Below are 27,308 nucleotides of genomic sequence, written 5' to 3' on the forward strand. Positions count from 1 at the left end.
TCATATCGACTATCGTTCAGCCCTATTGTTCGGCACAAAATTATTCGGCCTTTTGACTTATTCGGCCGAATACCGAAAGTGCCATTTTTTCTATTTTCGGCCGAATAATGTTCGGCCGCCGAATATTTGGTGCATCCCTAGTAAGAACGAAACTCAATCTTGTAGCCAGACCGTATCATTTTGTGGACCCACTTGTCTTGCACCAAGGAGGTCCACGGGCCCGTAAACCAGCAAAGACATCCCCCAACCTCAGGCACGGGTGAGGGCGCACCTTCATGCTGAAGTGGCTTTTTTCCCCAAAACAATTGCATTTGAAAAATCGTTGCGCAAATACCGTATAACATAATAAATTGCAACAATCACCATTTTATTCGCTGGGGTCTCTGCTAAAATTAAATATATATATCTATATATATATATATATATATATATATATATATATATAGATATTTATATATATAGATATAATGTTTGGGGGGTTCTGAGCAGTGGCGGCCGGTTCGTTGGGGGCGCAGGAGCTGGGGGGGCATGTACGCTGGTCACTGCATTGAAAGGGGCATGTACACTGGCCACTGCATTGAAAAGGGGCATGTACGCTGGTCACTGCATTGAAAGGGGGCATGTACGCTGGTCTCTGCATTGAAGGGGCATGTACGCTGGTCACTGCATTGAAAAGGGGTATGTACGCTGGTCACTGCATTGAAGGGGGCATGTACGCAGGTCACTGCATTGAAGGGGGCATGTACACTGGTCACTGCATTGAAGGGGGCATGTACGCTGGTCACTGCATTAAAAGGGGGCATGTACGCTGGTCACTGCATTGAAAGGGGGCATGTACGCTGGTCACTGCATTGAAAGGGGGCATGTACGCTGGTCTCTGCATTGAAAGGGGCATGTACGCTGGTCGCTACATTGAAAGGGGGCATGTACGCTGGTCACTACTTTAAAGGGGGCATGTACGCTGGTCACTACATTGAAAGGGGCATGTATGCTGGTCACTACATTGAAAGGGGCATGTACGCTGGTCACTACATTGAAAGGGGCATGTACGCTGGTCACTACATTGAAAGGGGCATGTATGCTGGTCACTACATTGAAAGGGGCATGTATTCTGGTCACTACATTGAAAGGGGCATGTACGCTGGTCACTACATTGAAAGGGGCATGTATGCTGGTCACTACATTGAAAGGGGCATGTATGCTGGTCACTACATTGAAAGAGGCATGTATGCTGGTCACTACATTGAAGGGGGCATGTACGCTGGTCACTAAATTGAAAGGGGCATGTACGCTGGTCACTACATTGAAAGGGGCATGTATGCTGGTCACTACATTGAAAGGGGGCATGTATGCTGGTCACTACATTTCAAAGGGGGCATGTACGCTGGTCACTACATTGAAAGGGGGCATGTATGCTGGTCACTGCATTGAAGGGGGCATGTACGCTGGTCACTGCATTGAAGGGGGCATGTACGCTGGTCACTGCATTGAAAAGGGGCATGTACGCTGGTCACTGCATTGAAAAGGGGCATGCACGCTGGTCTCTGCATTGAAGGGGCATGTACGCTGGTCACTGCATTGAAAGGGGCATGTACGCTGGTTACTGCATTGAAGGAGGCATGTACGCTGGTCACTGCATTGAAAGGGGGCATGTACGCTGGTCACTGCATTGAAGGAGGCATGTACGCTGGTCTCTGCATTGAAGGGGGCATGTACGCTGGTCACTACATTGAAAGGGGGCATGTATGCTGGTCACTGCATTGAAGGAAGCATGTACGCTGGTCACTGCATTGAAAGGGGGCATGTACGCTGGTCACTGCATTGAAAGGGGCATGTACACTGGTCACTGCATTGAAAAGGGGCATGTACGCTGGTCACTGCATTGAAAAGGGGTATGTACGCTGGTCACTGCATTGAAGGGGGCATGTACGCTGGTCACTGCATTGAAGGGGGCATGTACGCTGGTCACTGCATTGAAGGAGGCATGTACACTGGTCACTGCATTGAAGGGGGGATTGTACGCTGGTCTCTGCATTTAAGGGGGCATGTACACTGGTCACTGCATTGAAGGGGGCATGTACGCTGGTCTCTGCATTGAAGGGGGCATGTACGCTGGTCTCTGCATTGAAGGGGGCATGTACGCTGGTCACTGCATTGAAGGGGGCACGTTGGTCACTGTTTTGAAGGGGGCACACTGGTCAATGTGCATTGAAAGGGGGAACGCTGGTCTCTCTGCATTGAAAGGGGGCACGCTGGTTTCTCTGTATTGAAAGGGGCACACTATACCTTAATTACTGATGCCCTTTTCACACTTTTGCGACCTCAAAGTCACGCAATTTTTTACAGCGTTTTTTGCCGCAAAGCAATGCCTATTACATTTTTCTGTTTGCGCCGCCACTGGTTCTGAGTAACTTTCTAGCAAACAAAATGATGATTTTTACATGTAGTAGAGAAATGCAAGACTTGGGCAGAATTGGAGAACTAGTGATTCCACCTAACCCTCAGAGATGAGACTCAGGGGGCTGAATGAAGCGTTCCCTGCCCTGGGGACTGTGGAGAGCTGCTCTGGCCCCTCAGTGAGCAGCAGGCGGTGGGTGTGGTGTCGGCGTACACTATAGGGACGGCCAATGGGTGAGCTCCTCCTTCCCGCAATCTCCTTCCCCGAGATTTGGAGGCGGCTGTGTAGAGTTTGTGAGTCCTGAGACCCGCAATTCTCCTATACGTTGTCATACAGCCGGAGACCGGTCACCATGGAAACTGCGGCCGCCGGGAAGGTGAGCAAACCGCCAGCAACACACACACCCGCACTACACGCGGCGCTCTGCTCGCTCCACGTGGGCGCTCAACCTCTGCCAGCTGGATTTGGCGCCACTGAAGGGGAAGCGTGCTGTGTGCAGGAGGCGCCCACACACCCTCAGTGCTCTATAGTGGGAAATTACTAACCTGAGGGCATCAATTTATCACCAAACCAACCGCTAATCCAGTCATAGCCGCCATTCTCATGTGATAAGGTGTTTGTTATTCTGAGTGAAACTCTGATAAGTAAAACTTGCTGTGCGGAGAGATGTGTTGTCCATGGTAACCAGATTCCAAATGCTTACTGTGAAAGCCAGCAGTTGGTTGCTATGGGTAACAGTGCAGCCCCCCCAGAATCACGCAATTATGTGGCGTGCGTTTTCCAGCATTCTATTCATTTGAATAAGCTAAAATCGCAGTGGATCGCACAAAAAGTGGTGCATGCGCTGCAGCAAATCGTACGGTACCAACCGATCCGGTGCCTGCAAACCCGCTGCGTTTGGGGTGCCGCTGACAACGTATTGGCATCCGCAATAGATCGCAAAGGCAGTTTGTTTTGAACCAGGGAAGGTGCGTTTCCTGCACCACATTCTGGTGTGCTCTGGCCCTCCTGAAGAATTTCACCCAAATAAAAATGACAAAGTCGGATTCACACCGCAGTGCCGGAAAGGTGCGTCCCGTGCATGATTTCCGAACCACCTTCTGGTGTGAACAGGCCCTCGTGAAGAATTTCACCCAAATAAGTGACAACAAAGTCAGATTTACAGCCGGTTCACACAAGAATGGTGCCGGAAAAGTGCGTTCCGTGAATGATTTCCCAACCACATTCAAAATGCACTGCTTTTGTGATCTACTATGGGTTCCAAAACAATAATGGCACCCCCAAATGCAGTGTGTTTGCAGACACCAGGTCGCATGGTACCAGCAGGACCATGCAATTTGGTGCGGCATGTTTTTCACAAGTAGTGCATGCCCTGCTTTTTTGTGCTCCGGCCCAATCAAAGGAGTGGGCTAAAAAGCGCACTGCATAGGAACCCGCACCGCGTTCCTCTGCGATTCTGGTGTGAAGCGGCCCTTAGGCTTGGTTCACACCTCCGTGTTTTTTTTTCGTTTTTTTTTCTTTTTGCAGAAACGCACTACAGTTCACCTAACATGGTGTCCTATGGGACAAGTTCACAGCTACACTTTTTTTTTCAGCCGCTACATTTTTGGAAAGGGTCAGGGACTTTTGTAAACAAAAAAAGGTGCTTTTTTTATTTTTTGGTTTAGTAGAGAAGCTACAATAGAGAAGCTGCAGAAAACAATTTAGCGTGCTTTTTTCCTGCAATTTTATTTATTTATTTTGCCCAACAACAAATTGGGGGGGATTGTGGTAAAATTGCACAAGCAATAAGCACTGCAGAAGTGGATAAAAAGCAAGCTGCATAGGTGTGAACTGAGCCTTAGGCCCCTTTCACACAGGCAGACCGCTCAGATCCGCCTGTCCGTTTTTTTTTGGCGGATCTGAACAGTCCCCCCATGCATTCCTATGGGGCATCGGATGTCAGCGGAGACATGTCCGCTGACATCCGATCCGTCAAATCTGGACGGATGGAAACCCTATTTTCCATCCGTCCAGCGGATTGGATGGGATCGGGTGAGAGCAGACTGACGGTCCGTTGACATCCGATTTCCCCCATAGAGATGCATGGGGAACTGTCAGCTGTGTCTCCGCACACAGCGCGGAGACACAGCTGTCCTCCTGCTGCTCAGCGGGGGATCGGCGGCTCGATCCCCCGCTGAGAAAAACGGACTCCGTCCAACGTGTGTGAAAGGAGCCTTAGAGTAGGTTACCGTGTGGGTTGTGCGTTTACCAGGGTACAGCAGCCCAATCATTTGAATGGGCTGCTGTACCTGTGAGAAATGCAGGGAAAGAAGTCCCTGACTTTTTGTGACACTATGTGATTTCACACATGCAAAAACACACTTTTTTTTTTTTTTTTTTCCTGTGTTTGGAGGGGCCATTAATAGTACTCCCTACGTGTTTGTCAAAGAGCAGGACGTTTTGCCTGCGGGTTGGGAACACCCGCAACTATGCGCACATTCCAGGCCCACACACAGGACAACCTAGGCGCAGGCTATGTTAAAGTGGTGTTCCAGCTGGGGGAAAAGAAATGTAGAAGTCAGCAGCTACAAATACTATACTGTAGCTGCTGACTTTTAATATATAGACACTTACCTGTCCAGGGAGCCCCCGATGTCAGCACTCAAGCCGATTTTCAGATCGGCTGCCGGGTGCTGCCGCCGCCATTTACTGTAGGGGAAACAGCGGCGCGGTCTCCCAGAAGTGGGGAAGGATACCTGTCAAAGACAGGTACCCGTTTCCCTCCTCCCCCTTGAAAGGTGCCAAATGTGGCACCGGGGGGGGGGGGGGGGGGGGAAGCAGATGAGCGGAAGTTCCACTTTTGGGTGGAACTCCGCTTTAACCACTTGCCGACCGCCGCAAGTAGATATACTGCGGCGGTCAGCCCCTCACAGGCAAAGTGACGTACCGGTACGTCACTAGCCTGTGAGGCTCTGGGTAGCGAGTGCACTCCCACTCCCGGGCCCCCCCGCGTGTGACTGGCGGACCCGATGTCTGCCGGTCACTCGGCGATCGTCGGGGGAGAGGGAGAAAGGCAGGCGGCTAGTGTAAACAAGCCGCCTGTCATTCTCCCCTGTGTAGAAAGAATGATCACACGGTTCTACTATGTAGGACCGTTGATCATTGTTCCTACACTTCAAGCCACAGCCAATCACAGTAAGAATCACGCCCCTAGGGATACACACAGCCCCTCCCTCTCAAATAAAGTTAACCCCTTCACTACCAGTGTATTTTTACAGTAACAGTGCATATGTATAGCACTGATTACTGTAGAAATGTCACTGGTAACCCCAAAAATGTCAGTCAAGGGTCCGATCTGTCCGCCGCAATGTCGCAGTACCGCAAAAAAAAATTACGCGTTAAAAAAAAAAACAACAAAAATGACAAAAATCTTTCCCTTTGTTAGTAAACGCGATAACTTTTGCGCATACCAATCAAAATACGCTTTTTGCGATTTTTTTTTTTTTACCAAACGTATTTAGCATAAAACAAATTGGCCGAAAATGTTAAAAAATTTTGATTTTTTTTCCATTTTTTCGGGGGGGGGGGGGAATTTTCATATAAAAAAATGTGAAAAATATTATGATTTTTGCAAAATTTACGCTCTTTTTTTGTTTATAGCGCATGATCAAAAAAATCGCACAGGTGATCAAATACCACCAAAAGAAAGCTCTGTTTGTGGGAAAAAAAGGACATCAAATTTGTTTAGGTACAGCGTCGCACGACCGTGCAATCGTCCGTTAAATTCACGCTAGGGATGCACCGAATGTTCGAAAATAGAAAAAATAGCACTTTCGGTGTTCGCCGAATAAGTCAAAAGGCCGAATAATTTTGTGCCGAATAATAGGGCTGAACGATAGTCGATATGATATCGACTATCATTCTGTGGCCGTAGGCGATATTCATATCGCCGAGGTCACGATATTTACAGGGGGAAGGGACTCGGAGGAGGACTCTCAGACTTCCGTGAAGCTGGGACACTTCAGCGGTGAGCATACATTACATTACTCACTCGTGCACTGCAGCCCGCCCCACACATTCAGTGAGTCTTAAGCCCCGTACACACGCACAGATCGTCGTCATACAAATGTTCGTCTTTTCTCCCCGGGATGTCGGTGTCTGTTGAAAAGTGCAAAGACAGCACAAGAATTTTGTCCGCAGACTTCAGCTGACTGCAGAAGTGATGTCATGTAATGGTTAACTTTCCCTGTGTTTTTTATTTTCTGAGCATGCCCAGTCTTGCAAATCTGCGGTCTGTCGGCTGATTTCTGTACTGACAGGCGAACAATCGTCCGTTCTGGTGTCCGCAGACAAAAATTTTCATGTTTGCAAGAAAGACTCTTGTCCGCGGATTGTGTGCAGACAGCTGTCGGAGGCACCATACTAACACGCGTACAATCGGCAGGTCTTTCGTCCGCCGACGTTTGTATGACGACGATCTGTGCGTGTGTACGGGGCTTTACTCTCCTCCCTAGTTTTTTCAATGGCACATTCAGGAAGCCAATCACGCCGTGATTAGCTGCACAGCGAACCAATCACGCGTGCCTGCACACCTGATTGGTTCCGCTGTGCCGCTACTCACGGCGTGATTGGCTTCCTGAATGTGCCATTGAAAAAACTAGGGAGGAGAGTAAGACTCACTGAATGTGTGGGGCGGGCTGCAGTGCACGAGTGAGTAATGTATGTATGCGGCTGTGCTCCTTTCCAGGCTCCTACTAGTCCACCTCCAGCCTCCTACTACCACCACTATGAGAGACTGTCTGTCACTGTATAATCTGATCGAGTCCACACTGACACTGACTGACTGTCACTGAGTAATTGATGTTACCACATTAACCCTGACCTGCCCAGTGCCCTGTATCTGCAATTAAAATTTACAAGGCTGCCTGCATGCTTCCTGATTTCCATTCCCAGCATCCTTCCCAATCCCTACAGTGTCACTAACATTAACCCTATGGTACAAGGCTGCAGTGTGCACTGAATCCCATTCCCTACAGTAACATTTAGGGAGAGAGAGAGACATGAGAGGACAAGAGAGAGTGAGAGGACAAGAGAGAGAGAGAGACACGAGAGGACAAAAAATTGGCAAAATAAATGGAAAAAATGCAAACACCTTCGGCCAAACATTTTATTATTATTCGGCTTCGGCCAAGAATTTCATTTCGGTGCATCCCTAATTCACGCAGTGCCGAATCGCAAAATACCCCCTGGTCAGGAAGGGGGTAAAATCTTCCGGGGCTTAAGTGGTTAATAAAGGTGGCCACCGTGGAGGATTGGTGAATTCTTACCATCAGAGCTACATGTTGTGTGTGCGATCAGACGCTGTACAAATCAATGGTTAGGAAGGCCCCTTCACACCATTAGGTTGTGGCAACACAGGCTGTCATCACCCCAGAAGTGCAGAGAAAAAAGTTTTCATTCTAACCTGTGAAGCCGGTCACCTCCATGTGCAGCCGTATGGAAAAGCGCAGTGTGGTTCTGAAAGCTCCTGCTTGCTGCATCTTTTGCATGCTTTAAGACAAATAATTATTACATCATAGTAAATGGTGAGGCACAAAATCCACGTTTTAATTAGTGCATTATTTGTCACATGAGCAGGAATTCAATGTGGAGCTGAAGGCAAAACTTTTTTCTTTCATTTTTGAAAGAGCAAGAGCGGGTTCTAACCCCTGTCCAGTTTTTTTAATTTTCCATCTGTGTTCCCTTGCAGAGATTTCCCTTCACTTCTTTGTTTCATAGCCACACATAGCATGGATGAGTTTACTTTAATCATTCAAAATGAAGTAAAAAGTGTTTTCAGTTTGTGGTGCTCGGATAAAGTTCAAGTAGTTGTGAACATACAATGTTATAGACACTTTCTAATAGTTATAACTATGTAGGCACCATAATTGATTTCGCTATCGTTCATCGACAGACTCAGCTCTATCATCTTTAGACCAATGGGTTCTGCTCAGGCACTAGGCAGGAAAAGAGCTTAACCAAGCCTATGGGACTGTCCCTGCAGTCATAACCCCACACACCCTGCTATCAGCAATCAGTTTGTTTATGCCTTGTTTTAGGAATAGGACCTAGCTCCCTGCTGGGACTTCGGTCTTAGCTTTTAATAGGGAAATGTAAGTGTTTGTATTTTTTATTTTCACAAGTTAGTTCCTGAAGGACCAAGATCCAGAGGAACTACAGTTAATAGCCGACTGTGGTTTTGCACTGGATAATCTAGGTCCTTAGGGTCTCCCAGCCAGGCCAGTGAGCGTGAGCACGTTCTAGTACATAGTCCAGAACTAGGCCTCGCAAAGACAGTGCCCTGCTGGAGGGGACGAGACTGTGAATGGATAAGTCTCGCTGGGACGCAATCGACCTGGAACACCCTTAGTCGCAGTGTACCCCGTGGCTGGCAGCACCCCCCCCACCCTGGGTGGGAGGTGGACTGTTCGGAGTGGCGCCCACCTGGTACCGTGGTATGGTGTGTAATACTGTCTCCCCAATCCTCTGGCAGTCTCGGGATGGACATGGGCCCCTCCTTGGGATGGTTGGGCCCCCGGGTTCCCTTCATTCCCCCAGCCCCTCTTACAGTTACAGTGGTCCTTTGGCCCCTTCCCACCCCCACATCCCCACCTCTCCGGGGGTTAGGTGGGAGCTGGCTTTGCCACTTGCTCCAGTAAGAGGGGATGGGTGCTGTTTTTGCTGACCGGGCTGTCTGGATCGCACCGGGGGTCTTTGAGCAAGTTCCCGGCCCCCTGGGGATTAGTGACTGGGGCAGGGATGTCTTTTGGGCTCCCTGCGGTGGTTATAAGCTTGAGGGGGAGCGGATGTTTCTTCTACCGTGTCAAGCTGTCTGCTCACAGCTGTCAAAAAAAAAACCTCTGGCAAATGTTTATCAAGATTGTTAAAGCTGCTAGATAAGTATAAACAAAATGCTTTACAATGTATTTTTTAGAGCAAAGGAATGAACTTCCACTGTAAGGGAGAGCAGTTTAACCTCTTAGTCCCCGTTCACACTAAGGCGACCTGTGAGACGACCTGGTCGCCTCACAGGTCGCCGCAGGTCGCCTACCATAGGGAAGCTGCGGACCCGTTCTAATAGGAGCGACACAAGTCGCTTCGACTTAGAAAAAGGGTCCGGAGCTTCTTTGGGGCGACCCGGAGGCGACCGCCATAGACTTCAAATGTTGGCCCTATGTGAACGGGGCCTTAAAGACCAAGCCTTTTTCCGACACTTGTTGCTTACAAGTTATAATCAGCATTTTTGCTAGAAAATTACTTAGAACCCCCAATTTTTTAGCAGAGACCGTAGAGGATAAAATGACGATCACTGCAATCTTTTATGTCGCACTGTTTTTGGCGACGAAGTCTTTCAAACGCGTTTTTTTTGGGAAAAATACACTTTAATGAATTTTAAAAACTAAACAGCAAAGTTAGCCCAATTATTTATTTTTTTGTATAATGTAAAAGATGTTACGCCAAGAATCGTAAGTAAATTGCGATCTTTATTCAGAGCAAAAAAAATTGTGATGCTCATTTTATCCAGAATCGTGCAGCTCTAGTAACGATGCATCTCTTCTTCCTGATAGTTACAGGACACTACAAACACACAATGTGCCAATGTTCCATCGTCTGTTCAGCCTAAGGCAGGATGTAGGCTGTGCTTGAGCAGGGGTGTATTAAGATGAGGTTGTGATTGGAAAGGGGTTGTGCACCAGAGGAAGGCTGTGATTGGTTTGAGTGACCTGGTAGCTAAACAAGCTAGCCAAGCATGCTGTGTGTCTGAGGTGTGTCCTGTACCTCTGAATGGCAAAGGATGAAAACGGACCACCTAACGGATCAACTTATGTGCTTTGTGTGGTCAGTTTCGAACAAGGAAGAAAGGTGACTGGCGGGATCAAGTAGGTGATTCAGATATAGATGATACATAAAAATGATAGTCTCTTTAGTAGGCTTTATCCCCAGCACCCTGCGTGTACATGGACGTTTGTGTTTTACTACTGGTGGGAAACATTGCTGAATACAGTGTTTGCATGTTGAATAGTATTTTAGAAAAGAGTAATTGTTGGATGGGGTATGTGTGAATAAAAGTAATTGTTGGATGGGGTATGTGTGAATAAAAGTAATGACTAAGGTGACTCAGGTTAACATCCCGACTTGTATAGCAAAAGGAATATAGATTGGGACTTCAAATACACCACTGATTGTCACCATATATCTTACCAGGCAAGTAATCTACAGTACACCAATTAGCCATAACATTATGACCACTGACCGGTAAAGGGAATATCTCTTTACAATGGCATTTGAAAACTGGTGGGATATATTAGGCAGCAAGTGAACATGTTGTTGTCCATGAATTTGAAGTGGTGAAAGCAGAAAAAAATGTGTATCGCAGTTTGTTGTGTATGGGGCTGTGAAGCCCATGGCGACCCATGTCCACAGCCAAAAGCTTCTACAATGGTTACATGAACATCAGAACTGGACAACGGAGAAATGGATGAAGGTGGCCTGTCTGATAATTTACGTTTTCTTTTAAATCATGTGGATGGCCAGGTGCGTGTGTGTCACTTACCTGGGGAAGAGATGGCATCAGGATGCGGTGTAAGAGGGCAAATCGTCAGAGGCAGTGTGATGCTTTTGGCAATGTTCTGCAGGGGAAACCTTGGGTCCTGCCATTCATATGGATGTTACTTTGGTGTCCGTGCCTCAGTGGGTCTGGGCTGTTTTAGCAAAAAGGGGCCATACTCCAAATTAGGTGGGTGGTCACTATGTATGGCTGATCGGTGTATACTGTAAACATTTTCAATTTTATTCAATACAATACAAAAATGTTACACTCATCATTGTAATTGAAAAAATGTGTAAAACTGGTACATCACATAACAGCAATGTGTATCCTTAGTGTTACTAAAACCATAAACTGTATTTGCTATAACTGGTCTCCCACAGTACACAGAACATGAAAAAGCAATTAGTTTAATAAATATAAACTGCTAAATACCTACCCCCCCCCCCCACATTAGCTGTATATAGCAATTAGAGTAATCTTGTGACTTGTATCAGTGAGTGCTGATAGATTGTAGGAGGATTTTTCATTTCTCTCACGATTGTCCTATCAGGCTTCACAAGACCCTTAATTTTCTGTCTGGACAGTGCCGATTGGCCCTGTGCTGATCACATGTACCTTCCCAAGAAAAAAATAAACATAATGCACACCAAACTGAGCAGCCTGACTCTATAGACTGTAAATATTAGGTTATTTTTTGGATTCTGTGGAAGGAGATGATCAGAGAAGACAGGGTCACACAGCCTTTTTTACACAATGCGGAGCATTAACCCCTTAGGATCCACACTAAGGGGTATAACAAGCATATTTTACTGCATATACAGACTGATTTTACTGGGTTTAGTAACACTTAATCATTCACCTGGGGTGGCATCTTTATTGTTATCATAGTGTTCCAAATTTCAGTATGCCCCTGTCCAGACCACGTTACCAACCACCGCACATCTGTGGGGAAGAAGCCCTTGTCCTCTCAACATTGGAATAAGCTGCTTTCTTAAAGCAGGTGTTTGCAGCTAGCAGTGGGTATAGGGGGGATCAGGATGACGGGGTAGTGTATTAGGAAGGTATCAATGGGTTGCCAGGTGTGATGAGGGTGGCAGGGGGTGGAGCGTTAGTAGGGTATCAGTGGATTGCCAGGTGTGATGAGGGTGGCAGGGGGTGGAGCGTTAGTAGGGTATCAGTGGATTGCCAGGTGTGATGAGGATGGCAGGGGGTGGGGTGTTAGCAAGGTATCAGTGGGTGTGATAAAATGGAGGATGACGGGGGGGGGGGGGGTGTTAGTAAGGCATCAGATGGTTTTTAGGTGTGATGTGGTTGGGATGTTAGTAGGGTATCAGTGGGTTGCCAGGTGTGATGGGGATGAGGGTGGCAGGGGGTGCAGTGTTAGCAAGGTATCAGTGGATTGCCAGGTGTGATGAGGGGGGCAGGGGGTGGAGTGTTAGTAGAGTATCAGTGGAATGCCAGGTGTGATGGGGATGAGGGTGGCAGGGGGTGGAGTGTTAGCAAGGTATCAGTGGATTGCCAGGTGTGATGAGGGGGGCAGGGGGTGGAGTGTTAGTAGGGTATCAGTGGGTTGCCAGGTGTGATGGGGATGAGGGTGGCAGGGGGTGGAGTATTAGTAAGGTATCGGCGGGTTGCCAGGTGTGATGAAGATGGGTATTGCAGGGGCTGGGGTGTTGGCAAGGTTGCAGTGGGTTACCAGGTGTGATGGGGGGGGGGGGGGTGTTAGCAAGGTATCAGTGGGTTGTCAGGTGTGATGAGGGTGGCAGTGGGTGGAGTGTTAGTAGGGTATCAGTGGGTTGCCAGGTGTGATGAGATGACTGGGTGGGGTGTTGGCAAGGTTGCAGTTCGTTGCTAGGTGTGATGCGGATGACGGGGTGGTTGTTGACAAATAAAATTTGTGATGGCGCTGCTAGAGATGGTGATAATGCAAACAGTAAAAACATATAATATAAAAATAAAAGTATAATAATATAAAAGGTGCAATTCAATCGTTAAACACCTATAAAGTGCTACAATAGTGCAGAGACCTCGTCTCAGAATAAAGTGCAAGTGAAGCAATAAATCCTGGAGTGCTGACACAAAAATAAAGAAGCACTCCAAAGTGTAACTGTGCTTTACAAAATTCCAAAGAAATTTCTATCAATGGTGCAATAGTGAAAACATTCCGTGTGTGTCCACTCTTTAAAGCGGTAGTATCCCGTTTTTTGACACTTTTACCTACAGGTAAGCCTATAATAAGGCTTACCTGTAGGTACAAATAATATCTCCTAAACCGGCACGGTTTAGGAGATATTTACAGTGCATGCAGCCGCTCGTGCGAGCGGCGCATGCGCTCTGAAGGTCCGGGGGACCTTCAATTAAGTTGCCGGGAGCTTGCCGGAAAAATCACTCCCGCGCGCATGCCGAACCCGGAAGAGACGACGAGGGACCATGGCAGCGCCCGCAGCGATGTCCGGGGGTCCGTGTCGGGGCTTCGTTTTCAGGTAAGTTACACATAATGGGCTAGTATGCGTTGCATACTAGCTCATTATGCCTTTGTCTTGCAGGTTTTTTTTTTTTAATTTTTTTTTTTTTTTTTTTTTTTTGAGTTTACAACCGCTTTAAATTCTGTGCTGCAATCACCAGGTGAAGTGTCTGCACACCTCCACGATTAACCCACTAGGGGTCTCAGGCATTAACCAATTACCCCCTTCCTGACCAGGGCCTATTTTGCGATTCGGCACTGTGTGACTTTAACGGACAATTGCGCGGTTGTGCGATGCTGTACCCAAATGAAATTGACGTCCTTTTTTTCCCCACAAACAGAGCTTTCATTTGGTATTTCATCACCTGTGCGATTTTTTTTTTTTTTTTTTTTTTTTTTTATGAAATTCCCCCCAAAAAAATGTAAAAATCAAAATTTTTTAACATTTTAGGCCAATTTGTTTTCTGCTACATATGTTTGGTAAAAAAAATCGCAAAAAGCGTATTTTGATTGTTTTGCGCAAACGTTATTGCGTTTACTAACTAAGGGAAAGATTTTTGTCATTTTTATTGTTTTTTTTTTTTTTTTTTTTTTCTTTCAACGAGTAATGGCGGCGATCTGCGTTTTTTTTTTTTTTTTTTTTTTTTTTTTTGTGGGACTGCGACATTGCGGCGGACAGATCGGACCCCTGACTGACATTTTTGACACTTTTGGGGGTACAGGGTGACATTACTACAGTAATCAGTGCTATACATATACACTGTTACTGTAAAAATGACACTGGCAGGGAAGGGGTTAACTTTTTTATTGGAGGTGGAGGGGTTAAGTGTGTCCCTAGGGGCGTGTGATTGGATGTGGCTAGTGGTGTAACAGCAGAGATCAACGGTCCTACATAGCAGGACCGTATGACCTGTGCTTTTACACAGGGAAGAATGACAGGCGGCTTTGTTTACATCAGCCGCCTGCCTTTCTCCCTCTCCACCCGACGATCGCGAGTGACCGGCGGACATCGGGTCCGCCGGTCACACGCGCGGGCTTCTTAGGGTACGAGCGGGAGCGCGCCTTCAGCGGCGTGCGCTCGCCCCCTATTGGCTCCCAGGCTAGTGACGTACCGGTACGTCACTTTGTCTGGGAGGGGCTGACCGCCGCTGTAAATAGTCGGGCGGCAGTCGGCAAGTGGTTAAGGTACATAAAGTCGTCTGGTCTCTATAGCCTCGTACACACACACACCGATTGTTGGCCGACCGATCGGCCGTCTTTTGTCCACTGTTGTTGTGCTGGTTGAAAAGTGCTCTAGACTGCACACAAATTTTTTCGGCCAACAACAACCAACTTCAGAAGTGATGTCATGTGCTGGTTTACTTTCCGTGTGTTTTTTCTTCTCTGAGCATGCCCAGTCTTGCTCATCCGATTTTGGTCGGCCGAAATCTGTACTGACTGACGAACAATCGGCCGTTCTGTTGACAGCCAACAAAAATTTTATAGCATGCACACCAGATTTTTTTCGGCCGAAAAGTCGGAGTCGGTTGTCGGAAGCATCATATTAACAATCGGCCGATCGGACGTTGGCCAAAAATTCACGGCCAACAGTCGTTGCGTGTGTACGAGGCTTAAGCCACTCCAGATTAATAGATGTTACTCCAATTGAGTGTATGTAGAGATAAAAAAGGAAAAAACTCTAATAGTGCAGTACCCACAAGTTCATGTAGCAATAAGACAAATCCCGGCTTCAACCATTAAACTCACATTTATTAAATTAAAAAGCAGCTTTAACATTCACAAATCCAAGATGATCACAAGTAACATCAAACCTGCCCACTGCTTGGTACCTCACCACCTTGAGCCATGGCTTCTACTGGAGGAAAAAAGAAACTGAGCGGTGTAGGTGGGGGCTCTATATAAAGGTGTCTGTCTTCAGAAACGCCAAAAATTTCCTTTTTTATCTCTACGTACGCTCTATTAGACGCTCTATTGGAGTAACCTCTATTAATCTGGAGACCAGACGGCTTTATGTACTTATTAATGCCTGAGACACCTATTGGGTAATCGTGGCGGTGAGCAGACACTTCACCTGGTGATTGCCGCACGGAATTTAAAGAGTGGACACACGGAATGTTTTCACTATTTCACCATTGATAGAAATTTCTTTGGACTTTTGTATAGCAGAGTTACACTTTGGAGTGCTTCATTATTTTTTTTGTCCGCTTTCCAGGATTTATTGCTTCGCTTGTATTTTATTTACTCAGAGACGAGGTCTCTGCACTATTGCACTTTATAGGTGTTTACAGTTGAATTGCAACTTTTTATATTATTATACTTTTATGATGTGTTTTTTACTGTTTGTATTATCACCATTTCTAGCAGCGCTATGGTATATTTTATTTGTTCATTCTATAGATGTGGGAACACATTTGAGTGGTATCATCAGCTTCATATTTATAATTTTTTATTGTCGATTATTTAAGGGTAGTGCACAATTATTTTTTTGTTTTTCTTAGGGGGTGGGGTGTTAGTTGCCAGGTGGGATGAGCATGACAAGGGAGAGAGCGGGGGGGGGGGGAAAGGCAGTGCCGGTTACATATATGCGATGCGGGGACCTTGCGGATCCACGTATCCACTGCAGGTTCTGGCATTGCGTTCAACTCGCAGGCAGTGCACACTGCCATATGCGAATCCCTGGAGGAGTGTCAAAACAAAGTTAACGACACCCCCAGATCAGTTCACATATCGCAGTGCGAACTGTCAGTTTCGGACATGAATCGGATCACTTAGATGTGAACACCCATGCGATCCGATTCTGGTGCGGACCTAAAAAGGGGTCCTGTGCGAGTTGTGTCCGAATGTGTTGCGAATTCAGCCATACAATCTGTATGGCTGAATTTGCATCGCACAGACATCGCATGTGATTTTCATAGCAGTACGCTCCGAATCGCATACAATGTTTGTCATCGCACATATGTGAACCAGGACGCAGAGAAAGAGACAAATGGATCACAAATTTGGAAAAAAAGAAAACTTAACACACTTTTGGCATAATCTGTATTATTTATGAATTTAGAAATTGGGAAATGTACTTTTAAAAGTTTAGAAATATATCTATGATCTCATATTAAAGAGGAAGTAAACCCTCCTCTGACACTTTTACCTATAGGTAAGCCTATGATAAGGCTTACCTATAGGTACTGTCAATATCTCCTAAACTTGCACCGTTTAGGAGATATTTACCTTACATGCAGCCAGTGACGTCACTGGCGCATGCGCTCTGAAGGAATGGCCGCTGGTGCCGTTCCGTCAGAGTCCCGTGCGGTGACCGTCGGCTCCCGCGCGCGTGAGTGACGTCACCGCGGCTCCGGCCAATCAGATGGCCGGATACCGCGATCCCGGAAGACGGGCGACTGGACATGTCGCCCGTCATACAGGTAAGCGGGCGGCACGGCGGGGGCTCGTTCTAAGGTAAGTATTTCATGTGTTTCTCTTTCAGGTTGCGAAAAAAAAAAAAAAAATCTATGGGTTTACAACCTCTTGAACATCTGCTGGCTATAACTGATGCTGTTGAGAAGTCAAAAAGGAACACTGAAAAAACGTGTACAGTACAATGGTGTTATCTCCTTTATGTAATCACTACCTCTTGAAATCCACTACAGCCTGTGTCCTCATGCTTTTATGGGACGTGGATCATCCATCAATCAAGATGTGACATGCCACCCAATGTGTTCTTTATTTAGTTACCGGGCATGGAGATGGAGGGAGGGACTGGGCTGTCATTTAGGATCAGTATGCACGCCCAAATGTGTGATGTTAATACCATGTGACCTGAATAGCTCAGCTAAAGCCAGGAAGTGTCCTATCCAGCAATAGAGACCAAACTGAGCATGTGCAGCTGAACTACACTAACTGTGCTTATCTGGATTTGCCCAGAGGGAACGTGCAGGAGGGGGAGGATCTGTTCATACAGAATCACACAGCCTTTTTACGCAATGCAGAGGATTAATCACTTAAGTTACAGTGAGTATAACAAGCATGATATTCTGCATCTACAGACAGATTTTACTGTTGTGGGTTTAGTAATACTTTAAAAGAAGGTCTACGTGTTTCGAGGATATCCTGCTTCTTCAGGACCCATAAGGATTTACACGTTCAAGAAGTTTACTTGCACATTTCTACAAAAAATAAATATAGAAGTAATGAGGAGGTAATCATAATAACAAACATTAAATAGGCACAGACCCGTTGATCCTGCCAGTAAATTCCACCTATTGCCGCTTCCTGTTATGATTTGGCAACAATGCTGCACTGCTCCAGAATAAAGAGTAGAGTTGACACTCAACATGTAGGCTGTGCCCATTTGTATTGCAGTGGGTGGGACTATCATTGTCTAGCTTGCCAATAGCCATCTGGCCACACCTAGTCGTGCCCACTGCTTTCTGGATTAACATCACTGTTGCATCTCACTGTGAGCCGTAGTGCCTGGGAGGGGGGAGGATGTGAGATAAAATTGAGGAGGATTCTTTGTTTACTTTATCAGACGAGTGGATTACATAGTTACATTAACTGGATTTGGTACTTGTTTAGACTGAGACTGTAGCCTTTAGCTGTACTTTCACGAGTGTGAACCTAGCTTTATGCTGGCCATACACGCACAGAATTTCGGCTGAAAATGGTAGTTTTAGGAAAAGATCGTTTGAAAATCGGGCCGTTAGTGAACACAAGTTTACAGACGATTTTGTTTGTGTGCCCGGCTAATGTCGATGGATCCATAGCGAAAACTTTTATCGTTTCTACGAAAGTTTTTATGTGTATGGTAAAATTGAAAGGAAAATAATATTCTGACTCATATTGTGCATGTTATCAAACGATCATTATGATCATGAAAACAATTATGTAAAAGAGTTTATTCTGTAAGTTAGTGGCCAATTCGCTTTCGACCAAAGGATAATCATTCAGTCTGCAAACGGCCGAAATTCTGTACGTGTATGGCCAGCATTAGTCTGTTTATCCTTGTGTTGTGAATACTATGGCCCCTTTCACAGGGCTTTCTGATCAGGTCCGCCATTCAGTTTTTCAGGCAGACCTGATCGGACGCTCTATTCCCCCTTTATGGAGCAGTGGATGTCAGCGGTGGCATGTCTGCTGACACCCTCTGCTATCTGATCCGATCCTGTCCGTGAAATCCAGACAGAGGGAAACCCCCCCCCCCCCGTGGTGGTTTCCAATGTAGTCTTTCCCTGGCAATCGCTCAAGGTGGTGAGGTTCTAGTTTGGATTTGTAGTGCTTATGGTTCAGCAATGACTGCCTCCATGTCTTTATTGTGATGTTGCGTTTTGTGATTGGGTTGATGCTTTTAGCCTCGGTTCACACTGGGGCGACCTGTGAGGCGACCTGGTCGCCTCACAGGTCGCCGCAGGTCGCCTCCCATAGGGAAGCTGCGGACCCGTTCTGATAGGAGCGACACAAGTCGCTCCGACTCAGAAAAAGGGTCCGGAGCTTCTTTGGGGCGACCAGGAGGCGACCGCCATAGACTTCAATGTTACGAAGTCCGTGGCGGCCGCTCCGAGGTAGCGGCGCGCTGCTCGCACCGCGACCTCGGAGGTCGCGGTGCGAAGTAGCGTCGCCCCAGTGTGAATGGGGGCTTATTCAGTTCAATATTTATTTATTTATTTATTTTTTTTCACGGTTTTCTGGGAAGTCTTTATGCTATTGCCTTATGGGACCTCTTTGTCTTCAATAAATTAGGCTGTTCCAACCACCCCCAACTTTTATGTGTCAATTTTTGTTTTGTATAGAAGTTTTAGACTTTTATTTTCATTAAAATAAAAAAAATACACCTTTTTATTTATGCGTGTATTTTGAAAAATTGAACATTTTAGTTTTGATGGGACTTAAGAACAGTTTGAGATTCTTGAAAATCATAAAGGGGAGTCCGGAAACTCTTCATAAAGGTGATTGGGAGAAAATGGCCTTTAAAAATTAAGCAGCAAGTTTTTCTTAATTAAAGCCCATCAGTTTCCAGCTCTTATAGTGCAAAGTATGTTTCATCTTTGTTCCTAATCTATAATTGTGCTCCCCTGATGCTGGCTTCTTGGGAGAAGAGGTAGCAATAATAAAAGAAACGGTAAAAAATGAGTTGGTGCATAGTATTCTCAGCAGGGTCGTTGCATAGTGGCACAAAGGCAAAAGAGCTAATGCAGTTTTTCTTGAAAAAGTAATTTTTTATTCTTTGTAAAAAAAATTGCATGCAGCTCCTCACAAACATTCTTCCATTAAGTCATTAAAATGTTAGATGTTGTAGGGCTTCAATTTTAAGCTGTTACAGGTGGGGAAACAAATTCTTTCATTGAGCTGCCTAACTGATAGAATATAGGAGATCATAGTTGTGGAGTGTTCTCAAGGCGGAGGGACACATGTAGGTTTATCCAGCAAAGCTGTGAAAGGAGTAAGAATGATTTACAGAATTCATCTTACTAAGTGCATTCCGAAAAATAGGGCTGGGCTTGACAAATTTGCTTTGAATCTAGGAGTCCATTTTTTTTTTTTTTTTTTTCTTTTGTTTTTACAAACAGAGCTTACAGGTAAAACATGTTCCCTAAGGTGAACTTATCCTTTAACCCAGCAGTCCTCAACCTTTTGACACCGGGGACCGTCTTCACGAAATAAAATTTTGCCAAGCTGCAGGGGGGTGGGCAAGCTATGAGTTTTTTTTTTTTTCCACGGGCAATGGCTGGTGTTAACGCTTCAATCATCATGGAACCATGGTTGATATGGTGTTAGGATAATTGGAGCGCATTATTTTTATTACATTGTAATCTAAATGAAATAGTTCAACTCGCCATAATGCAGAATCAGTGGGAGCCCTGAGCGTTTTACCTGCCACCAGATGCAGCTTCTCACTTGCCACGTCACCTGCCTTTAGATGCAGCTTGCCACACCTCTTGCCACGTCGCCTGCCACCAGATGCGGAACATCGCTGCGTTGGTTGCAGCACTAAGCCATTGAGCACAGAGGCAGGCAGGTGGTGGGTTCCAAGTGGGGGCGGGCAGTGAGAGATATCATGTCTCTGACAGTGCAGCCTCTGCGGCCCAGGGGGTTGGGGAGCCCCACCTTAACCCTTTCACAGCCAGAACTGGTTTTGCGTGTTTTGCACACATTTAAAAAAAAAATAATAATTTTAGGCCTGAAGCGTACATAAAACCCCCAATCATATCCAGAGGTTGTCTTTTGGAAATAGATGTATGAGTGCAGCCAGCATTGCTGCAGAGATTGAAGGGGTGGGGGGGTCAGCCTGTCAGTGCTCAGATCATACGCCATACACTGCATCAAATTGGTCTGCATGGCTGTCATCCCAGAAGGAAGCCTCTTCTAAACATGATGCACAAGAAAGCCTGAAAACAAGCAGACTAAGAACATGGATTATTGGAACCATGTCCTGTGGTCTGATGAGACCAAGAGAAACTCATTTGGTTCTGATGGTGTCAAGCGTGTGTGGCGGCAACCAGGTGAGGAGTACAAAGACAAGTGTGTCTTGCCTACAGTCAAGCATGGTGGTGGGAGTGTCATGGTCAGGGGCTGCATGAGTGCTGCCGACACTGGGGAGCTACAGTTCATTGAGGGAACCATGAATGCCAACATGTACTGTGACATACTGAAGCAGAGCATGATCCCCCCCCTCCCTTCGGAGACTGGGCCGCAGGGCAGTATTCCACCATAACAACCCGAAACACACCTCCAAGACGACCACTGCCTTGCTAAAGAAGCTGAGGGTAAAGGTGATGGACTGGCCAAGCGCGTCTCCAGACCGAATCCCTATTAAGCATCTGTGGGGCATCCTCAAATGGAAGGTGGGGGAGCGCAAGGTCTCTACAAAATCCGTCAGCTCTGTGATGTCGTCATGGAGGAGTGGAAAGAAAGGAGAGAGCGGCGCCAGCTTAGTATAGTACAAGTTTATTTAACACTGTTAAAATTGGTGACTCACTGTCCGAGGTTGGGTGAGACCGGTACACAAAGACTGTTAGGGTCATCCATCTTCCTCTTCCAGGATAGTGGTCATAGGAGAAGGTGGTGAGGTTCCAGAGGTATAGCCGAGCCGCTGTGGGGCTGCTAGTTGTCACTGGCCGCGGCGGAGCATGCACAACAGGGCTCCGGCTGCCGACTTCTGATCCCTGATGACATCACTTCCTGGCAGGAGAAAAATAGGGGTTGCACGCGTTCAGAGCATCCGTGCTCCTTCGTCAGGCGATGGGAGTGTCTCAGGTGGGGCAGGGAATTTATACCCTGTTGCCGGACTAATTGCAAAGACATCTGTCTGTGGGGGGGCGGAGCCAAAAGACTAAGAAAGTCATCTTAGTAAAAACACAATTGGGGATACATGTCTCTAGGAAATCCATAAAAGTACATAAAAATACATAAAAATACATGATGGTATTACATAAAAGAGGACTTATAAGAATAAATCCCATAAAAACAATACTGACATGGCCATGGGGAAAATAGATCGGTAATGTGTGTATACATCTACATGAAAAGACGGTATTGGAGGGAAAAAATGTAAAGATAAAAAAAAAAAAAATAAAAAAAAAATAAACATAAAAATAAAAATATATAAATAAAAATAAAAATAAACATGAAAATAAAAGTAAAAATAAAATAAAAATAAAAATAAATATAAAACTAAAACTAAAAATAAATATAAAAATAAAAATGAAAATGAGAATAGAATACACACATACATATATATATATATACACATACACACATAAAAAAAAAATATATATATATATATATATATATATATATATATATATATATATATATATATATATATATATATATATATATATATATATATAAATATATATATTGATGGAAAAAAAAAAAAATATATATATATATATGTCACTGATAGGGAATGATGTGTGAATGTATGAGGTGTCACAAGTATATGTGCAATATTTTAGAGTGTGATATTGATTTCTAATCCCTCGTTTAGGCCTCCTGGCGCTAGAGTGTCCAGGGTATAAATCCAGTAGTTTTCTCTGGTACACAGTCGCTTGAACCGTTCAGCAGGGGGAAAGTGTGCAGGGATGGCTTCCAATACCCACACTTTGAGTCCATCGGAGCACTTGGGATGATACTCAGTAAAGTGTCGGGGGACGCTATGTTTATCGGAACCTGTTTCAACAAGGTTCCGATGCTCTCCAAAGCGTTTGCGTAAGGTCCGTATTGTACGGCCTACATAAAGTAGGTTGCAGGGGCACACGAGGCAATAGATGACATATTCCGTCGAACAAGTGTAGAAGTCAGTGAGGTGATGGGTTTTTCCATTGTTTTTGAATTCCTTTAGACCGTGTCTCACATGTTTGCATGTTAAGCACCTGGTCTTACAACATTTGTACATTCCCTTGATTTGGAGAAAGGAGGTGAGTGATGAGTTAGTTTTTGGTCTAATGGAGCGGACCTGGCTTGGTGCTATTAGAGTTTTGAGGTTTTTTGCGCGCCTGTATGAAAAACGGGGGCGCTCGGTGAGGTCTGCACGTAGGTAAGTGTCTTCCTTTAGGATTGCCCAATGTTTATGGAAAATGCGTTCCATGTGCTTGAATTTACTGTGAAACTGGGTAGTGAATCGTGCAGAGGTGGGATGATTGTTTATTTTCCTTGTATACTCCGCTCTACTTTTCTTTAAATCTTCATGCAGGTAGTGGTCAGAGGCTTTTGTTATGAGTTCTTCAGGATAACCCTTTTCAAGAAATTTCTGTTTGAGTAGTGTTCCATGGTGGAGATATGTTTGGGACTGAGTGCAATTGTGTTTAAGGCGGCAATATTGGCTCTTTGGTATGTTCTGAATCCATCTGGGGTGGTGACAGCTATTGTAGTGCAGGTATGAATTTCCAGCGGTGGGTTTGACGTAATTCTGAGCACTGATTGTATTATCATGATGGTATAACTCGAGGTCCAAGAAAGTGAGTTTTTCGGCATCTGAGACTGATGTGAAGGATAGCCCCATCTGGTTGTTATTGCAGTGTTCGAGAAATGGTGGTATGAGGGAGGCAGGGCCATCCCAGATGATAACTATATCGTCGATATATCGACCAAAGAAGATGAGATGAGAAGCAAAGGGATTGTTGTGCCAAATGTATTGCTGCTCCCAGTAGCCCATAGTTAAGTTGGCGTAACTGGGGGCAAAATTGGCCCCCATGGCCGTGCCTTTGATTTGGGTGTAGAACTCGCCATTAAACTCGAAGTAATTGTGGGTGAGACAATATTCTATGAGATCCAGGAGAAAGTGTGTTTGCCGGGGATTGAGTGCAGATTCATCATTCAAGAAGAAACGTACGGCCTGAAGTCCAATGTGATGTGGTATAGATGTATAGAGAGAGACTACGTCCAAAGATAGCCAGAGATATGATGGTTGCCATGGGTAAGAGGATAATAGGTCCAGTAGATTGATGCCATCCTTGACATATGACGGAAGTTGTTGGACTATCGGTTGAAGGAAATGGTCGATATAGATGGAAAAATAACTGGAGACACTCTCCATGGCTGCAATGATGGGTCTGCCCGGGGGATGAAGGGGATCTTTATGGATCTTGGGGAGATGATAAAAATATGGCCTATGGTAAAAGTCATGTTTGAGAAATGACACTTCTGTGGAGGTGATGACATTGTCCTTTGCCGCTTTTTCAATAAGGGAATGAGCTTCCACTTTGAATTCGGGCAAGGGGTCACTGGTGAGTTTTAAGTAGGTGGAGCTATCGGACAGAAGCCTGATGGATTCTTTAATGTAGTCAGCTTTATTTTGAACGACCAGGCTACCACCTTTATCCGCTGATTTTATGATGATATTTGGGTTTTTCATGAGTTCCTTTAAAGCCGATTTTTCCATAGGTGTTAGATTGGAGGCAGGGTGTGTTTGGTCATGGGATGATTGGCACATGCGGCGTATATCAGCGTGGACCACTTGGTAGAAGCTTTGGATGTACGGACCTTTAGCAAATGTGGGGTAAAAAACTGATTTGGGCCGAAACGTAGTATGCTGTATGGCTGGGGAACCAGGTAGGTTTTGGGAAAGAATGGAGACGTAATCATCAGTATCGCAAGTGTATAGATCTTCTAAATTCTCTAGAGCCTGTAGTTCTTGTGTATTGAAATGATAGTTCTGTTCAGTGGTGGGAGAACTGTCAATATCATCTATATTGGGTATTGGTGATTCCTTTATACTGTTTTTGTTTTTGTTAGCTTGAATATGGAAGAAGCGTTGCACCGTAAGGTTCCGTATGAATCTGTTCAGATCTAGGAAAAGGGTGAATGGATTGGGAGCAGCTGTAGGCGCAAAAGTGAGTCCTCGGGCTAAGAGGGATTCTTCAGATGTGGAGAGGGGGTGGTTGGAGAGGTTGAAGATTTTCATAGTCTGCGTGACTTTTCTGGTCTGTCCGTGTCTACGTTTTCCCCCTCTTCTACCTCTGCGATGAATTTTCTTTTTGAGCAGGGTAGGGGGGTTTGTACTAAAAAAGACTGGGGGGAAGAGGGAGCTGGTAAGCTTATAGGGGGTGTGTTGGGTGTAGCATTAGGGGGCTCCTGTGATTGGGGAACCGAGTTCACTCCTGTGGTAGGAGGGTCAGTGGTTAATACATGGTATTGCGTGTCCTCTGTTCCTGAGCTGGTTTGGTTGGGTGGGCCGGGTTCAGATGTATGGTGTTGTTGAGCTGTGGGCATGATATGCTGTTGCCCAGTATTGTCAAGTGGATGGGGTGTGCTGGAATCTATTTTTGATCTGGTAGCCTTTTTGCTCCTTTGGCGAGGGACTTCTGCTTGACGACTGCATGGTGTAGAACAAGGTTGGGACGGAATAAGGGGTTTAGGGGGGTCCTTTCCATGTGGTGGTAGGTTGCTGGAAGAACAATTGGTCTGTTTGGATGATGCACGTACCCTCTTAAGTAGCGAGGGTGTGGGAACAGGGCGACAGTCCATGAGGGGGACTGGGCCTATAGCGGTGGTGGATGGGAGGGAAGATTGTGTGGATTGCCAGCTGACAGGGCGACAGTCCATGAGAGGAACTGGGCCTGTGGCGGTAGTGAGAGGGGGGGACTGTGTGGATTTCCAATTGAAAACTTTTTTCTGAGCATAGTCATCTACATCCCTTCGTATTTTCTGCAATTTGTTTCGAAGGAGGGAATCTTCTAGAAATTTTGTGTTTAATTTAAGTTTTCTGAGCCAAGAAGATGGAAATGGAGAAAAGTCTTTTTGGAGGGAAGAAAAGTAGAGCGGAGTATACAAGGAAAATAAACAATCATCCCACCTCTGCACGATTCACTACCCAGTTTCACAGTAAATTCAAGCACATGGAACGCATTTTCCATAAACATTGGGCAATCCTAAAGGAAGACACTTACCTACGTGCAGACCTCACCGAGCGCCCCCGTTTTTCATACAGGCGCGCAAAAAACCTCAAAACTCTAATAGCACCAAGCCAGGTCCGCTCCATTAGACCAAAAACTAACTCATCACTCACCTCCTTTCTCCAAATCAAGGGAATGTACAAATGTTGTAAGACCAGGTGCTTAACATGCAAACATGTGAGACACGGTCTAAAGGAATTCAAAAACAATGGAAAAACCCATCACCTCACTGACTTCTACACTTGTTCGACGGAATATGTCATCTATTGCCTCGTGTGCCCCTGCAACCTACTTTATGTAGGCCGTACAATACGGACCTTACGCAAACGCTTTGGAGAGCATCGGAACCTTGTTGAAACAGGTTCCGATAAACATAGCGTCCCCCGACACTTTACTGAGTATCATCCCAAGTGCTCCGATGGACTCAAAGTGTGGGTATTGGAAGCCATCCCTGCACACTTTCCCCCTGCTGAACGGTTCAAGCGACTGTGTACCAGAGAAAACTACTGGATTTATACCCTGGACACTCTAGCGCCAGGAGGCCTAAACGAGGGATTAGAAATCAATATCACACTCTAAAATATTGCACATATACTTGTGACACCTCATACATTCACACATCATTCCCTATCAGTGACATATATATATATATATTTTTTTTTTTATGTGTATATATATATGTATGTGTGTATTCTATTCTCATTTTCATTTTTATTTTTATTTTTATATTTATTTTTAGTTTTAGTTTTATATTTAGTTTTAGTTTTAGTTTTATATTTTTATTTTTATTTTTATTTTATTTTTATTTTTATTTTCATGTTTATTTTATTTATTTTTTTTTTTTTATCTTTACATTTTTTCCCTCCAATACCGTCTTTTCATGTAGATGTATACACACATTACCGATCTATTTTCCCCATGGCCATGTCAGTATTGTTTTTATGGGATTTATTCTTATAAGTCCTCTTTTATGTAATACCATCATGTATTTTTATGTATTTTTATGTACTTTTATGGATTTCCTAGAGACATGTATCCCCAATTGTGTTTTTACTGAGATGACTTTCTTAGAGTCTTTTGGCTCCGCCCCCCCACAGACAGATGTCTTTGCAATTAGTCCGGCAACAGGGTATAAATTCCCTGCCCCACCTGAGACACTCCCATCGCCTGACGAAGGAGCACGGATGCTCTGAACGCGTGCAACCCCTATTTTTCTCCTGCCAGGAAGTGATGTCATCAGGGATCAGAAGTCGGCAGCCGGAGCCCTGTTGTGCATGCTCCGCCGCGGCCAGTGACAACTAGCAGCCCCACAGCGGCTCGGCTATACCTCTGGAACCTCACCACCTTCTCCTATGACCACTATCCTGGAAGAGGAAGATGGATGACCCTAACAGTCTTTGTGTACCGGTCTCACCCAACCTCGGACAGTGAGTCACCAATTTTAACAGTGTTAAATAAACTTGTACTATACTAAGCTGGCGCCGC

At 45.4% G+C, this 27,308-nt stretch overlaps 1 protein-coding gene across 1 annotated transcript in view; it reads left to right on the forward strand.

The window, feature by feature from the left end:
- Window positions 1–2,661: 2,661 nt before the first annotated feature.
- CDCA7L (cell division cycle associated 7 like) overlaps window positions 2,662–27,308 on the forward strand; it is a gene marked incomplete at its 3' end in the record, with an annotated part of 56,435 nt that continues 31,788 nt past the window's right edge. The window contains exon 1 of the mRNA XM_082257474.1: window positions 2,662–2,774. Coding sequence (XP_082113600.1) covers window positions 2,751–2,774 — 24 coding nt within the window. The 5' untranslated portion in view covers window positions 2,662–2,750. The remainder of the gene's footprint in view (window positions 2,775–27,308) is intronic.

The sequence above is a fragment of the Pelophylax lessonae genome, assembly GCF_965119305.1.
Source record: "Pelophylax lessonae genome assembly, chromosome: 5".
NCBI lineage: Eukaryota > Metazoa > Chordata > Amphibia > Anura > Ranidae > Pelophylax > Pelophylax lessonae.